Source organism: Hydra viridissima, unplaced genomic scaffold, assembly GCF_058129835.1.
Source record: "Hydra viridissima isolate aposymbiotic clone 2 unplaced genomic scaffold, HvirCarnegie_v1 scaffold_11, whole genome shotgun sequence".
NCBI classification, from domain to species: domain Eukaryota; kingdom Metazoa; phylum Cnidaria; class Hydrozoa; order Anthoathecata; family Hydridae; genus Hydra; species Hydra viridissima.
Window position 1 is genome coordinate 14990901 of NW_028324310.1, and position 18281 is coordinate 15009181.

General features: G+C 28.9%; 1 protein-coding gene across 8 annotated transcripts; it reads left to right on the forward strand.

Annotated features, from left to right (window-relative positions):
* Positions 1 to 2084: 2084 nt before the first annotated feature.
* On the forward strand, positions 2085 to 17381 carry LOC149882377 (cyclic GMP-AMP synthase-like receptor). Of its 8 annotated transcripts, none has more exons than XM_090066841.1 (5): positions 2086 to 2304; positions 12438 to 12833; positions 13061 to 13253; positions 15879 to 16244; positions 16609 to 17381. In XM_090066841.1, the coding sequence occupies exons 2-5, from the start codon at positions 12822 to 12824 to the stop codon at positions 17046 to 17048; spliced, it is 1011 nt and encodes a 336-aa protein (XP_089922967.1). In that variant the 5' UTR covers positions 2086 to 2304; positions 12438 to 12821; the 3' UTR covers positions 17049 to 17381. The 8 variants fall into 8 exon arrangements, with proteins under 8 accessions (XP_089922971.1, XP_089922967.1, XP_089922965.1 ...); XM_090066839.1 differs by having other exon boundaries at positions 2087 to 2304; positions 12438 to 12613; XM_090066840.1 differs by lacking the exon at positions 2086 to 2304 and adding an exon at positions 11413 to 11589 and having other exon boundaries at positions 12438 to 12613.
* The last annotated feature ends 900 nt before the right edge of the window (positions 17382 to 18281 follow it).

The following is an 18281-nucleotide window of genomic DNA, read 5'->3' on the forward strand; positions in this document are numbered from 1 at the left end:
ATTTTATACAACTATTTCAAGTTGTAGTATTTTCAAATGCAATATCTCGTGCTCGTACAAGAGTGCTCAATATTTTGTATAAATAGATCAGTATATATATATATATATATATATATATATATATATATATATATATATATATATATATATATATATATATATATATATATTATTGAAAATACAGCGAAGGATGACAACTTCGGTAGTTAAAGTTTCATATCGGCATACCGGTATGAAATCATCAGCCAAAATGCATAGAGAAAAAAAACGTTAAAAAAGAAAACATTAAAGGAAACGAAAAAGCCGTTTAAAATGCCGTTAAAAAAGAATTTTTCTAATTGATTGCTTCAAATACGTCTTCACTGTCAAATGACGCAAGCATGTATTTATTCATATGCCCACACTCACTCACCAGCTCTTATTTTTTATCTAATAAATTTCCGCCCTTATAGATGGCTAATTTCAGTTTTTTCATTTAAGCATGGGGTGCATCTTCTTGTGGTTGGTTGGTAAAGATGCCATTTTCTGATGATACTCCATTTAATTAATGGTTTTCCGTTTTTTTTCTTTTATGCGCCACACTTCCTTAGTTTGTTCGGTGTCGTTTTTGTACTTGCAATATGAAACAACTTAATGTGAGACTTTTTAAGATTTTTAGTTTCTTTTTCTCTTTTATTTCTTAATAAGATCTTATAAGAACTTTAACAAATTATTCAAAGATGTAAATCTGATAGACTTAATAAGATCCTAATAACAGTTCTTACTAAGAAAATTAAGGTATGTAAGAACTTGCAGATCTTTATAAGGTTTGAATGATTCGCATGATTCTAGGACGCCACCCTATCCTTTAAAAAAACTTTGTAGTAAAAATGACAGCACACATTTGTGAAATTAAGAAGCGCACAGACTCAGTTTGTTTTTTTTATCTCGCGTTTTTATGACGTCTTATGTTTTATAACCTTACATTCTATTTTGTTATTTCCAAGATCTCTCCCCTCTTCTCTAAAATACAGTTGTTGTTGTGGATTCTCGAATCACAAAATCTTTAAAAATTACTTTTCTTTTATGTTCTTTAAGATCTTTTTATAGTGTGCAATGAAAATCCACCCAAATGATTTCATCACACCCTTAACGTCATTCATTATTTTCTCACTAATGTAGTTCACAAGGCAGATTTCTAACAACTTTTTATATGGAAAAACGAGTTTGGACAACCAAAACTCGTTTTTATTTAGGATAATTCCATTTTCGGGCCGAGGGTGACCAAGCAGACAAAAAGGGAAATGTAGAACATCTCCATTGATCTTTTTGTTTACCTGGTCATATTTACATAATTTTACCTGGTCATATTTACATAATTTTGTTAAAGATGTTTAAAAAAGTAAGACAGAAACACAACGCCTTTTACTCAAACCAAGCTCTTTAAATAACTTTTCTCTCGCTCGCATCTTCTTTAGTATAATTTCAAAAAACTTTCCATTACTTTTTCTAATTTCAACTTTTGAAGCTTTTTATATTTTTTTTCAATAAAAAAAAAAAATATTTAAAATAAAAAAAATTTATTTTTGTTTTTATAAGTTGACTTTTTTTTAAGTCGATTTTACAAAAAGTTTTTTTTTTTTGCTTTTTTTCTTCTTCTTTTTGTCGGAATTTTTTTTTGTTAGTTTTTTTTTTTTTTCTAACCTTTAAATTGTTTAAATTTTTTGCTAAGCCTTTTAAGATAATCATAAAGATGATAATAAAGATAATCAGGAATGTCGTAGAATGGTGTACGTGGGTGTCATTGAATGGAGCGATCTCTCTTTGACTTTCTTTGAACTTTCTTTGAACTTTAAAACTTCATTTTAACAAAGAAAGATTCAAATTTTGTCTTTAATCCGATAAAATTGTTGATTATGGTTTATTATGCTTTTTCTTAAGCATAAAAAATATATATTGTATATATATAAATATAAAGTGGTTTGTTATTTCATAGCAGCGCACAATTAGTTTCAAATTTGTTTAATTGTTTATTTTTTTTTTAAAATGGTAGATTATTCTAACTCGTTATATGAGCAAAAGATTTTCAATTTTAACCATAACTTTTTTTGATTATATTTGGACGCCGTCAATTTATTGTTCATCGTACGGTTCGTTAAATAACTAATTTATAGTATCCCGAATTCACTATGGTACAATATAAAATACGTCTTTTTTTATTGGAGTGCATTAGTCGAAACAAAAAAAATGTATGGTAAACGCGACCAATGAAGCCATTATAAGAAAAATAAAGAACTACTCCCTGCTTGTAACAAAGATTTGACGGTATTACAATTTATTAATTTAGTTTATTCATTTTTTCTTCTATTTAAGAACTGATCATGGAAACGAGGTTTTTAAACATTTTTTTTACCGTTTTTTTGTTCATTAAACTACTGATAAAATTCATGACCTTCTCAATCAAACATTTGCAGTTACCGCCTTTTTTTTTTTGGTAATTTATGGAATCCTTTTGGTTGATGAACTATGAAACGCAACTTTATGACTTAACAGCTAATTGGATATTTTGATAGTTAGATGTTAAATTTTTAAGTTAAAAAATTAACTTAAAAAAAGGTATTTAAAATGATGACACTTTTTAGTGGCAAAGTCTGTTAACTTAGCTGTTTTTTCACTAAAGCTAATCTCTTCCAAGTTGAGTAGATAAGAAGAAATCTTTGAAAGTTGAGTAGGCGAGGAAATATATTGTGGAATGAAAACAACTAAATTAAGATAAAAGATGGCTTTAGCTATATGTCGATCATGGTGTGTTGCCATATTGACATGGAATTTAAATCCTTTAAATTCTCCTCCAAACCACATTACCCACAATTTAATCAGATACTTACAGTCCTTTTTGGGGAAAACAATTATGTTTAGACAGATCTAAAAATAGGCTTTACTCTCTAAAGTCTGCCAAAATAAATGTTATGTACATTACAAGTTTAATTTAGTTTAACAATATTTACAGATTATTAAAAAAAGATATGTTTAAAAAACTTCTTCAATATTTTAAATACCTTGCTTCCTAGAAAGACTCTATCATTATCCTTCCAACAAAGTCCTCATACAGGACTTCAGCTTTAACAACAAGAACTCTTCTTTTCTAAGAATTCATCAGTTTTTCAAGCATTTTTTCTTGGACTGCTCGTCTTCGCTTGTAATAACACTTGCAAAATACTTGATGTGTAGTTCATACACACGGTGCCTACATACCAACCAAATAAATGTTCTTTCTCTAGTTTTCAATCAGTGTACACTAGGGTGTTCAGAAAAAATTTTTTTTTGAAAATACAAGCTCCCTGGTAATTTTCCCATTTTACTTGATAAGATATGACCATTATTCAAATTTCAGGTCAATACCTGCTGATTTAACATTGCCACCAGCCTTTTAAAGTTTTCATGAATTATTAAAGTTTAATCTTATTCATGAATTTGGGATAATAATGCAGAACATTAATTAATACTTTTAATTGATTGCAACTATGAATCTAAAGATTAAAGTTGCTACCAGAACACAATGATATAATTAATTGATTTAGACCTTTATGCAAAATAAAAAATAAATGTTTGAGATTCAAGTAATTACTAGTTTATGAAATGAGTAACAAAACAAAGTTATAGAAAACTTTAATTTCCTTATTATTTGTATATAACTAATCAATTGGAAACAATGTTACAGATATTAAATTAAAATGTTTCTATATTAGATTCAAATTCACTAAAACATACTTAGACTTGGAAATGCGAGATAAAATTTACAAAAGAAAAATTGTAATAAAATAAAAACTGTATAAATTGTAAAAATATGTATTTCCATTATAAAAGAAAATGTTGGTAACTGATGTTCCAATAAGTCCAACAGAGTTGTATTCATGCATTTACATACATATTTATTAAAAAGAGTTCTACTTTTTCATCAACATTGATGCTTTATCAAACTTTGGTATGTTCCTTCTATGCTGTTCCACTACTTGGAAAAGGCACTGCTTTTGATTTTCATCCCGTGTTAGACTTTGATTAAAGTCAGTAACTAGTTTAACTGACCTTTCTGCTAAATCGTTGACAACTTTTAGGTCCTTTAATATCCCAGATATGTAGTTAAATTCATAATTTTTTGACCATTCATCGGGGTATAGTGAAAGCCACTTAGTATTGACTTTCAAAAGATCAAAAAGAAGCCTGGAATTTTTTCCAATTAGAGAGCTCACTTTCACGTTTTGATTCATCTGTGGCATTACTGGCACTCCAGTTTCCATATTTTCATCGTTTATTTTTTTCAGAATTGTTGAAGCAATTTTCTTTTTTTCATGGGTGGACACAGATCCTGAAAAGAGGGCAAAGGGTGCAACTTCTTCACTTAGGTACCATAGGTGTCTTGTTTGAGCTATCAAAGCTGCTTCTGCTACTCCTGGGTCAATTTTTTTAAACATTTGCATGTTCTTCCAAAACTGTAGGTCGTTGATAGGAGCATCTATGGCGTTTGAAGATGTCAACCAAACTTTTACAAAGAACAAGCTTGTAAATAGGCAAAAGCGATGCAGTTTCTGAATCATATTTTTATCATAACCTAAGTACTCACTGAATGCATACATTTTAGCTGCATATAGAATGTTTGCCATCCATCTAGCGTGATGGAAAGCTCCTGGCTTAAGCCATTGTTCTCCCTTTTTCACATTTTTCTCACCAAGGAGTAACAACGTGACATAAATGCATTCCCTATAATCATCTCTTATAAATGTATGTTCTTGGAGGGACAGTTTAAGAAAATTAATCATATCTTCTTTTGTGGATTTCAACGAGCTTTCATTTACGTCCAGCAATTTAAAATTGTCATTCTTTTGAGGGATTGTGTCCCAAGAGTTCTTTAATTTTAGAAATTCTATATTGGTCGGGCCTGTTGTTGGGCCAAACAGGTGTTTCCATACGGACGACAAAATAATCTCAAAGATATGGTGCCGACATGGTAAATAAAACAGCTTAGAATTCAACTTTTTTTCTAGAATGACAGAAGCTCCATTTTTCCATCCTGAGTTGGAAGCTGTGGTATCAAATACCATACCGATGATAGATTTGTTCAACTCCCAGTCTTTAATGAGATCAAAGCTTGTCTCTGCTTGGACTAATCCTGTCCCATTCATGATTTTTGGAATGCCCAGCAACTTTCCTTCTACATAATTTGGTGCACCTGAAACTAAAACTGCCAATCGTTCCCCATCCCCTTCAATAATTTTTCCATCCCAATGAATTGTTAGAAAGTCCGGCTTGTTAAAGTCAGATTTGATGTTTTTTGCAATGTCTTGGCGATTATATTTACTAGCATTATAGGAACTTGTCTTTGATAGTGTAACACTACTACAGGAAGCACCTCCTTCCTTCGCAATAGCTCCCAAAAATGCTGTTCTTTGTCCCAAGGACAAGTTCAGCCTATCAGTGGTTTGGCAAATGTTTGGATTCAAGAATGGGTTTTTTGGCAATAGTAGCTGAACCTTATTTTCAGTATCGGTTGTTTGATTATTTTTCAAGGTTTTTCTTTGATCACTTTGCATTTTTTTCACAAGTATTTCACTTATGCTTGCTTCACTTGAGGATGAATCACAATCTTGATTTCCTTCACTTTCTGACGAACTTAAATGTTTAATATTTGAATTCTTTAGGCCTTTCTTTACTAATGTTGCCCTCTCTTGCTCTGTTTTGGTTCGTTCATCTTTCATTTTTAGTTTCTTTGCGTATTGATTATCTGGTGTTCCCAGTTTTACTCTTTTGTTATCTTTGATCGCGATTAAAAACTTTATGTCTTCACTTTTTTGTTTATCGTTCCGTAGTCTGTCTTTCCAAATGGTTTCTTCAGCGTTAATGTGGGCAATGAAAAAATAGTCTTCAAGCATTGCTACAAAATTATTTTGTTTAGTTTCATTTGATTTTTGGCCTTTTCTTTTTTGAACGTTCCTGTATTCATCATGCAATTTAGTTATTTTTTCTTTGATTTTATCTTTCCTTTGGGTTTCAATACCGGTCTTATGCCAGACTTCTAGAACTGCTTCACATACTGCATCAGCAACAATTGAATTTGATTTTATTGATTTCTCAGTTTTAAATTCACAGTTCTTAAGGTGAAAAAATAATTTCAAAATATCCCCATTAGTAGGAATAATTGTTTGGCTCAGAGCATCAATAGAATTTCCTATCAACCAAATATTTTGTGACTGTTGTCTTCTTTTCGATATTGCTGAATCAGCCATGTCTAAAGCAATCACCAATCATATACTAACAATATAGTTAAGGTATATATATGTTTTATTCATTTATATTATAATAATTATATTATACATATAAATTGTATTCATATTAGGTAGTTGTTTAAACTATATTAAGATAAAACTAAACCCATCCAAAGGAAACAAACGTAACATTAAACCCATTTTTGGATTCAACAACAGAAAAGTATTTGCTAACAAAAGACTGCCAACTATGATTTAAAAGGATACATCAAAAAACTGAACAATGTAATAAAACACCCACACTTAACAACAGTCAACTTGTAAATGGAGTGTAGCACGAGGGGATTGAGTTAAGATGTCAATTCATGTTATAACACGATTTTGCCACATACAATCCTGTTATTTACTATACAATTCACTAACAATATAATATATATATTTAACTTACCATTAATTCTGTTGATATATATGTTTGTTTTGTGTTTACCAACTTAAAATGTATGGTATAAAAAATTACATTAAATATAGGCTTTTATATGGTAAAAAACCATAAAAATACATAAATTCTATTAATTCTAGCACACGGTGGCAACCTTAAACGTTAATTCAGGCTTAAAAAAATTTAACAATATGTTTACATAAACAATAGAAATGGGAAAATTGCCAGGGAGCAAAAAAAATCGAAAAAAAAATTTTCTCCATTGAATTACGGAACGCCCTAGTGTACACCCACCATTCATCTAACCAGTATCAATATTTGTTGAGTCAAATGAGAGAAATTCAATTTTATTAAAAAAGTCCTATTCTTCCAGAACCTTTTCAATAGCTTCAACTTGAGTTAATTTTGTTATGACTTTTCCATCCCTGACAGGAATTATTCCAGTAAACTGAGCAAACTTAAGGTTTAACGTTTACAGCAACTTTATCCTTCCCATATTCAATCATTTTAGCCATAATCTTTTCTTTTTTTTTTTTTTACAACCAAAATATGAAAGTAATTGTTTTTCTTCACTTAATGTTTTGAAATTTTATTTTGCTTTTTTTGCTTCTTCTACTATCTTTTTTTCTCCAACTTTACCACCACTTTTAAGAAGTGGTGGTAAAGTTGGAGAAAAAGTTGCTTGAGTGGTGGTAAAGTTGGAGAGAGTTGCTTGAGTTGCTCAAGAAGCTTCTGAATAAATTTTAAATCGGAAGACAGAATAAACTGAGCAAACTTAAGGATCTGAGAACTAACGATTGCAGCAACATTTTCAATTTTATTCTTCCCATATTCAATCATTTTAGCTATAACTTTTTTAAATTTTACAACCAAAATGCAAAAGAAGTTGCTTTCCTTCAGCTAATATTTTAAAATTTTATTATCTTTTTTTAAGATTAAATACAGCTATACAGAAGCTGCCAACAATAACTCCACTCTTGTTTATTATCCTTGCCAGAGGCTCTTGAATTAATTTAAATCAAAAGACAGTACGTTTAATGTCTAAAAGACAGAACCACAGAATGTTCTTTATTATTACTTTTTGACATTAAAAGAGGAACATATTTATCCTTTACTAATCGGGTAATTATGGAGAAGTTCAAGCATTTTATTGATCTGAGGTTAAACGTTTTTTTTTTATACAACTTGGCTGATACAACTAAAGATATAGATACGATTCCTTATTTTGATTCTTTTCCCTGGAGGAACATAATCACAATTTTCTTCAATAACCGGTGCAGGCTTGATGCCTGATCTATTAATTTCAATGTTGATTTTATTTGAGGAGTCTATTTTATTTTTTAAAGCTTTCTTTTTTTCTTTTTTTTTTCTAACACATTATCTCAATCTTCTCTTACTCTTTTTTTTGTTTTTTTTTGTTTTTTACCTCATGTCTTGTATCTTTACCAGAAATAGACTGAGTCAGAGGGACTATCTGATCAATTATGAAGTTATAGTTAACAACACTGATATCAGTATCTTTAGTGGTATCAGTAAAGACATTAAACTGCTTGCGCTTCTCCATAATTAGTAGATATGAAACACAAGGATTTTTCTCTGAAGTCAACCCCCTTCTTTGTTGCACAAACCATTCAAGTTAGCATTTGAAGAGATTGACTGATGTCTAGAGAAGTAGTTTTATATTGTTCTGATAGGACATGGTGTATCTTTAAGGGATAATATTCTGTTTGAGCACCTTGATGCCATGAGAAACGTTAATGCGGGTGAGATTTTATAAACCTCAGATATTATGTTTAGGGCATATCTGTATTTTGTTATGTGATGAAATTTGTGACATTGGCTTTAAGTTGCCATGTATCCAAACTGCTACATGACTGGCATTAAAAATTAGCTCATTGGAGGGCTTTCTTCACAACCATTATTCTTATGACTTTTGATCAAATCACAAGAACCTACCCACCCAAGGAAATGAGCAAAAGGACCAATTTATCAGATGTTGAATTGGGCTGAGACCTTTTCATTTGTTGTTGCGATGTTGATGGTGAGTTACCTTGAAATTGCAGTTTATTGAATAATCCTAAGTTAATATATCTATACGTGATAGTAATTTAAATATATATGTTTGCGATTTAGGGAAAGTATAAAATTTAAAATGACTATGCAGTAACTTAATTACCTTTAAGAAGTTGTTGATCTTCAATTGACTCCATAATTTCATGGGGTTGTGATTGCTTGCACTTTTTTATATGTTCATGCATCCTTTGAATTTGACCTTCCATTTCTTTTCTACACGCATTATAAACGGCTCTACACCCCTTTCTTTCTGGAACAGTCACTCATACATATTTTAACCAAATTATATCACATTTGCGCCCAGTTTTTTGAGACATTTTTGTGGTATCAATAAATTATGTTAGAACTACTTATTCTTTTGCTAAACATATAAATCTATCTATATATATATAGATATACATACATACATACATATATATATATATATATATATATATATATATATATATATATATATATATATATATATATATATATATATATATATATATATATATATATATATGTATATCTATATATATATAGATAGATTTATATGTTTAGCAAAAGAATAAGTATATATATATATATATAATATATATGTATATATATATATATATATATATATATATATATATATATATATCGTTATGAAAACTTTCTGATGAAATAAGTTCATCAGAAAGCAATCCTTCTTGATGAACCTATTGAAGGAGAAACAGCCTGTAGAAGAAAACAACTAAATAACTGTTTTTACTAATTTATTACTGCTCTCTTCTATAAGAACACTGAGGACTCTATTCTATGAAAAAACAAAAACAAAAATCATGGATTTAAAAAAAATATCTATATTGAAGATTAGTTATATTGGTGAACATAACCTTGTTTTAGTTTCCTGTTGTAGGATCAAATCTTTTTAAAAAAACATTAATTTGGTTTAAACCAACATTTTTTTAATTGGTTTAAACCAGGGTTTAAACTATGCAACCCTATATATATATATATATGACTTGGAGAAAATAAAGAAAAGTAGAATTATTTTATAAATATAATGTAGTAAATAATGAAAGGAGCATTAATATTCCTTTATTATGATAATCTATTTTCTTTATTTATTGAAATAAGTTGTACTTTGAAAATAATTATCTTAAACGTACAAGGTTATTCTAATAAATCAAAGTGATTTTAAAAGTTTGCTTGATTGAAACTTTAGTATAAACACGTGACAGAATTAGTAAAACTCATGTAAAATCTACGTATTTTTGGAAACCCGTCTCGTACACGTGTTTGATCAAGATTTAAGTTCCAAACTGAAACTCCATTTAATACGTGCTTGAAACCTTATAAGACGCGTATTTAAAACCTCAATAAACACGTGTTTGAAACTTCATAAAAAACGTGTCAAACACCAGTAAAATTCCCGTGAAATCTTCGTGTTCCTGGTTTACGCCTGGATCGTGACGAATACGTGTCTATAAGGGTTTTAATTCCGAAAGTGAAACTAGATGTGCCGACTGGGTTATTATCCCTCAAGCAATAACAGAGAGTCAAGGGAGAAAAAACTGAAGTTTTCATAACTATAGTGAATTTTGAATTCGCACATTTTTAAATTTACTTATCCATTTTTATTTCTTCTTAAGCCTATATAGCTTGATATATTTAAACTTGTAAATATTTACTTTAGAGAGATATATGCATAAAAAGAATTTTTTTATGTGATTGATTTTTTGTTGATCATTTTCATCGTTATGGTTACGTTTTTAGTTCTCCATTCTGTTTGTTAATTGCAAAATTAACAATTAGTTTGAAGAACTAAAGTTGACTATTTTAAAAGCAGTAATTAGCAAAACGTTTAATATCTGTTTTTAATTTGGTTTTCAAAATGTTATTTGTAACATTATGGTTATTATCCTAATGAAATGATTACAACTGTGAGTATTCTGGCAATATGAAATACCCCAAAATATATTGATTTTTGAGCAATCGTTATTTTTCGTTTGACTATTTAATTTTTTGTCGATTTATGAGAAACTATCCTCTTTACCATTAACTTTAAAAAAGAAAACAAATGAAGTTTTAAGCAACAAAAAATTTAATCAACTTTCAGCTTTGAAATTCCTCAAAAAAATTGGCTCTATTATTGTGCAATATCGAGGCCTGTTTTTTTAAGTTTTATACATTAGAATAAGAAAGAATTCAATGAATAAGTATTTAGTTTAGGAGTTTGAAAATACCGAATTGTAAAGTAATACAAATGATTGAACTACAACAATAGTTCCAGTTTTTCATCATATTGTAAATAAAGATAAATTATATCCCCATTAGTTCTGTGGATGCTTCAGCCAATATCCATTATGATATAGTCAGATTTAAGCCTGTCTCCTCAATTAAAGCCACTTCTTTACAAACTTTTGATGCGTGTGCAACTTTCCAGAAGAAACTTATTTTTGTTAAGCTTTGTTTAACATAAAATATTTAATAAATCTTCCTATAAAAGCATGGCGTAAAGCAGAAAAGTACAAAATGAATTAAAATTAAACAAAATGATAATAAACCAAATTCTTGATAAAGCTCACTATTGTCTCTTCGGTCTTTTAACAAATAGAGCTTGTTATTTTTAAAAACAAACTTAAAACTATTACAATATGCCATCAGATTTAAATGTCATTCATATTAGAGTTTTATCATTTTTGAGGTCAGTCATGTTAGAGTTTGGATACTTCACAACTTGAATTTACAAAATTGCATGTTCACACTTGTAAATAGTAGGGCTGACAATAAATAGTTCCCTTACAAACTGATTGTCAGAGTCATTGAAGTGTGATTGCCTGTTGTTTTTTTGGGTATGAAGGTTTGAAGGTAACGGGAGGCTAAGATTACTGAATAATTATTCCGTATGCTTTTTAATTTAAGTTAACTTAAGAAAATCTGAAATCCTGATGATAATATTCTAAGTTTGTTTTCAATAATACATCCTTCTCTTGACTGTTCATAGTTGAAAATTGTATATTCATCGTTAAATCCTTTTTTGTTGAATGGTTATGTAAAAATATATTGCAAAGACAGCTTCATCTGAAATGAGTACAACTTTTCATGTAGTAGTTTAAGTTGGTCATTGATAAGCTTTGTGTAGATTACTGTATTACTATTTCAATTATTACACTGCTTCATATTTACATGCTTCCATTTGTATCACACATGAACTCATAAAATTAATTCACAACAATCATTCAATTGCATCAATCCACTTCCTAATAATCTTATCATGCAAACGGTGTTGTTGTTTAAAAATCTTCAATTGTTCTCTTGATTATACCATACCAACCTTATATACCCAATCTCATTGTTTGTAACTACTTTTCCCATCTCATAGTGTTTATATATTCCTTTATAAACTGTAAAGTATTATTTATCTTTTCTTAGTTGTTAACCAATAAAATAAAATTGTAAAACTAAGTTCTCTTCCATTTTATTTTCTTATACTATTTTCTATATTATTTTCTACAATTCTTTCTTTTTATTTTATTTCTTCTACTTTTTTTCTTGGCAGATGCAAAAAGCAAATTACTTTTGCAAACCATAATAATATACTTAAAGTTTAAGAACTTTTTTATTCATAAATATATTGAAATTTGAAATTTGATGGTATGTGGGATGCTATTCAAACTCTCCCACCTTTCGCACTGTATTATAATTATTTTTTTTAGAAAACTGGTTAAAAATTCTTTTTTGGTTGGTGAAGCAACAATATCATCTACATCATTACCCCACAACATAAACATGCAAGACCAAAACAAAATACTTTCACAAAAATGAGCAAACACTTATCCTTCAAAAAATACTTTTGCTAATGCCACCAGAATTGATATCCTATTTAAAGAAGGTAATTGGTGATACCATATTCAAGGATCACATGAAGATGCTTAATAACACATCTTCAAAATGGACATCATCATGTTACTACTCAACCAACAGTTCAACAGAGATATGAACTGAAATTGATTTTAGGCATTTAAAATTAACTAAAAAAATGAAGTCAGATGATTAGATTTAAATTAACATGAAAAATATTGTGACTGGTGCATGCGTTCATGCTGTTGCATGTATTGTTTTTAAATAGGTTTTTTATGTAAAAGGTTAAATCTGTTTTTTATGCATTGTCAACCAGTATTTAATTGTTTATATTATTTATACTTTCATACTTTTTATTCTTTTTTATTACTTATCTTAACCTTTTGTTTTTTATTTTTAAGTTGATCTTTAGATTTATCTATTTATCCTTTATTCATATTTTTTATTTTTTTTTTACTGCATTTTATATATCATAAAGATGGCTGAATATTTTGTTCAAAGTGAATGGTTCAGGGGAAGAGTAATTTGTAACGAAATTGAAAATTTTTACAAGAGAATTGCTTTTATACCAAGTATTCAAAGTGCAAAAGAAGACCTTAACAAAAAAATGGAGGAACTCAAAATTTATTTAGAACAAAATTTCAATTTATGTGATACGATCTTGCACACAGGTACATTCCTTGATTTTGTCGTTTTTTTTTTGTTTTTTTTTATAAAAAAAAAACAAGTTTAAGCTATCTTTTCTTAGAAAGAAGCTGCATAAAAATAGTTTTGTAATCAAAGTTAGTTTTCTTTTATTTTACATCCTTTTACACTTAAGGCAAAAACGGACTGTAATTGACTATAACTAACTTGAATGGAGTGGTAACATTTTTGTTGGTGCTTCTTATGAGCTAAGCTAAAAAAAATTTGGCAAGCTAATTATAATTGGCAGCTAATTACAATACACTAACTCCTAAATCAAAATATATAAAGTATTATGTACATTATATATATATAATGTATTACTACTAGTTTTTCTCCTCTTTTACAATACTTAACAAAGGCTCAAATATGTTCTTTTAACGTTTTACAACTGCAAATAGAAATAGGCAACTAAATATCATTCAGAAAATATTTTCTCTTACCACCTTTGGTGTTCATGGCCTTAGAGTCTACGAATACTAGAATTATTCTTAAAAATTCTCTTTGTTTTTTTTTTCTACTTTCTTTTCTTCTTTCTAATTGAGCTTTTATCATTTTATTAGTGAAGATACAATTGAGTTTCTCGTTGTTATTGCAAAAAATAATTTGAAATTTTAATTGTGTGACTGTTTTTTGTTGTTTTTTTTTCTTCTCATGCAACAGTACATGTGGACCCACCTTGAGTTTCTGCTGCCTCGCACTTTTGAATATTTAAATAATTGATAGGTTTAAGTTGGGTAAAATTTAAAGTTTTATCTCCTGCAGTTACTTTCATTTCCCTCCATAGTTGATTATAAAAGAATTGTAATCGTTGTTGGCGCTCCATAGTTTTAGAAATACAGAATTCAAATAACTCACAATGACAAATTTGTAAAGTTATGAAGTTTTAGATAATTTACTCAGCCATTCAGTTGCTGACCCTGACAATGTTGCTATTTGTTTATTTCATAAGGTCGATGTTTTAAAAATCCTAATATTGATAACTGCATATTTTAAATGCAGTAAAACATATGTAGGTAAAAACTAATTTCAATTAGTTAAATTTCATTAACACTTAATCTCTTATTTAAGGGAAGTGCAATCTGGTTAGAATCAGTAATAGCATTTTTGGCTAACAGTTTAACAACAGATTGCTCATTATCATAAGAAATCTGGGTCATTTGCTACTTATTTCATCTTATATTTTATATTATATTTTACTTGTTTTATCGTCAGTCGGTAGACTTTGAAAAGTAAAAACAATTATGACAAAGTTAACAAAGAAAATCTTGTTGCAACAGTGTCAACATGAGTTGTCAACCATGCAAATAGAAAAGATAAATCTCAGTAAATAAAAGATGCTTCAAATAGCGCGGTGTTTTTTAAGAATATATAAAATAAAGATGGCGCTCTAAATTCGTCTGGGTATTTTTACATTTAAGAAGTGTGATGTATGATATTTATAAAAATGGCTTCGTATACGATACAACAACGTGTTCGAATTGTTAAATTATTTTATAAAAATAAGTGTTATGTGAAAGTGTTTTTAGAAAATTACGTGAGTTTTATGATATACATCGTCCGTTTGAAAGCACTCTTTGTCGAATTAATTAAAAATTTCATGAAATCGGATCAGTGGAAAAGATTGAAAAACTAATAAATACAGTCGTAGAGGTCAGTGTAATCGGACCTTAGCTATTTGAAAATGCTGCTAGTGAAAATGCTGCTGTAACTGTCAATTGTGATCGATTTCGATGGTAGCAGAATTTTTTTGACCTGAATTAATGAGTATTTATCTAGAGGAGATTTGGTTTCAACAGGACCTCATTTTGATAATGAAACAATTGCTTTATTGCGTACCAAATTTCCTAGACCCGTTATCAGCAGAAATGGCGTAATTTTCTAAAAGCACTTTTCACATTACATTTATTTTTATAAAATAATTTAACTATTCGAACGCATTGCTGTATCGTGTATGAAGCCGTTTTTATAAATGTAATACATCACACTTCTTAATTGTCCACCAAAATCATGCGATTTATCACCGTTGGATTACTTTCTTAGGGGTTACGTGAAAAGTTAGGTCTGTAAGAATAATACAAAGTCAATTCCTGAACTTTAGGATGAAATCATTCCTGTCATTGGTGAGATAGAGCCTCAATTATTTCATAATGTCATTGAAAATTTTAACAAACAGTCGACGCCTGTGGAGCTGCAAGAGGAGGCCATTTGGCAGATATTACTTTTGTATTTAAATTCATAATTCGATTTTACAATTACCAATGAAAAGTTTTTGAAAATGAACGGAAGTTATGCGTTTTATTTAAAAAAACTGCGCAATTTAAAACAATATAGTTTAGCCATATATTGGGTAGCGTGATATTTGTGAGGCTCTTATAAAATATGATGGTGGATTCTTATGGCTTTTTTACGAGTGATGCCACAAATTCAAGGTCCTTGCAACGTCCTTCTTTGTAAATCTAAATTTTTAAATTCTTGGTAAATCTAAATTTGTAGATTTACAAATATTTATAATACCATAAAAGAAAAAAATTCTATTACAAAAATAAATGGGAAAAAAATTTATATGGTCTGGTTAAATGGTAGTTTCTGTAAAAGTCTTTCTTTTTTAGGAAGTGCTTTTGAATCTCTAAATATCGCTGGAGACGATACTGAATTTGATGTGATGCTTGTTCGACGCACAAATTTCCTAGAATTGAACCAGGAAATCGGCAACGGATTCTATAAAATTAAATGCAGCAGTAAAATGATTGAGTATCCCATTGATGAAAATGGTTTTCTAAATGCTAATGAATACAGACAAAAATTTAAAGGTCTTGTTCAAAAATGGGTGAATAAAATGACAAAAGACCAATATATTAAACTAATTCGCATAGTTGAACATGGTGTTGCTACACAGATCGATGTGTATAGTAACAAAAACACTTTTTGGTATCGTGTTGACTTGGTTCCATGCTTTGAAATTACTCTTTCTCTCCGTGAGTATTCCTTTACTGTATCTAGAAATATAAGTATGTGAATATGTGCCTTATATTTAAAAAATATATATTATTGTTATTTACAAAATATATCTTTGTTGTTAGAGTAACCTGTCCGGTTTTTTTGTTTGTTTTTTTATATATACGACCAGATAATTATACATTTCTAGACCAGATAATTATAATTCAATATATTGCTATCTAAATTATACGTTTTTTTAGTCTGTGATATTTTTACAAAAAACCTGGCCGGCACTAAACCAGATTTAGACATCCACAATATGTCCTAAAAAGACGTGTGCCCACTTGGATTATCTTAGTTTTTTTAAAACTGATATTATTATTCTTTAAGTTTATTATTTAGAAAGTCCAAATATTAAAGTATGGTGCGTACCAAAAGATGAAGGAGATCAGAGCTATTATTGGAGGTTGTCTTATTCTAAGGATGAATTACAAGAAGCAAATCGTCTCAAGCCAAATGCAAAAAAATGCATTCGAATCATCAAGGCATTATTTAAGTTGGAAACAAATGGATTGTTTACAAAGTTTACCTCCTACCACATAAAAACCGTCGCATTTCATTTGACAAAAAGTGGATCATGGCCAGACGATAACAATCTTGGTGAAACTGTTTACAATTTCTTGAAGTTTGTAATGGAAAGCTTAAAGAAGCGTTCTCTGAAGCATTTCTTTAATCCCAGTATTGATATCTTGTATCAAAAAGAAATTAACTATGATCAGTTGGTGAACACAATTCAAAATTGGTTGAGGTCGGAAAGAAGTTTCTTGAGCCTATTTTCATAAAACCCACGAATTCTTATTTCCATAAATATGATATTATTTTTTCGTTTACTTTATTTACTATAATTAGATAACGAAAACTCCATTTTAATAGTTATAATATGATTGGTATAATTAAATACAAAATCAGAATAAAAATTAGACGGAAAAAACAAGTTTCGTGAGTAGGTGGGTATAATTTTAAAAGTTACTATGCATTATTATATTTTACAGTGTTCTATTTCATGTAAACAAAATAATGAATTTTACGTAAAGTTTATTCTTATGGTGCTGGTTTAAGTGTGTCCACACCTAACAAAAAGTTGTCTCGAGATTAAACATTACCTTGTTGTTTTCCCAGTTAGTTTTTGCTTTTTCTTTTAAGAAAGTAGAAAACTACTTGAACGATGATTTAATGAAAGTCAACTAAATGACGTCAAAGATTGACGAATGGTAACTTAATTCTTAGATCAGAATTAAGTTGCTGTTCGTCAATCAATCTCAAAAAAAAAAAACTTCATAAAGAATCAAAATAGAATGGGTCACCATTAAGCCTGCCAATAACTGGAAGTTTTAATTTCTAAATCGAAAACATTTGACGCTTGTCACTTGATTATTGTTATTACAATATTGCTCTGCTTAAAAAATAGACATTAACTGAAAAAAAGTAGTTAAACTGTTGATTTGGTTTAAATTTTACCGTTTAAATTTTGAATAAAGAAAATCTGCTTACGTTATCTGAATAGTTAAGTTTCGATTTTAATTTTTTTATGATTTTTAAGGAAGGAACTGGGTCACCGTTGGAAGTGGTAAATAACAAACGAGTTGATTTGCGCATTAGAAATATAATTAAATATGGTAAAAGTATTTAATTATGAATTTATTGAATGTCATAAAAAAGCAATTAAAAAGAATTAAAAGCATATAGGATTCTTGATGCCAATAGCGGATGTTTTCTATTGACTAACGAGACTATTTTGGTTAGCAATTTTAAGAATATATATTTTAAAGATTTAGACGAAATTAAACCTTCTTTTTTTAACTGATGTCTCGATAGCTTTTTAGAAGAACAAATAAAACTCTAGAAGTACATTAAATTCACCATGAAGAACATAGTTATACTTGTAAAGAAAAAGTCTGAGCAGCACTTGCCTCGCTCACCTCATCCTGCTAAAAAGAAAGAAGTGCTTCATATTATGTGAAGTCTACTAAAAAAATAAGTTATTTTTAAAATTTTAGATTGAACAATCCAATATA

Coding starts and splice junctions, on each gene's coding strand:
- LOC149882377 (XM_090066839.1), top strand. CDS start 12,581: ATGCCACCAGAATTGATATCCTATTTAAAGAAG. Junction 12,614..13,060: donor TGATATCCTATTTAAAGAAG/GTAATTGGTGAT, acceptor TATATCATAAAG/ATGGCTGAATATTTTGTTCA. Junction 13,254..15,878: donor TGATACGATCTTGCACACAG/GTACATTCCTTG, acceptor TTTCTTTTTTAG/GAAGTGCTTTTGAATCTCTA.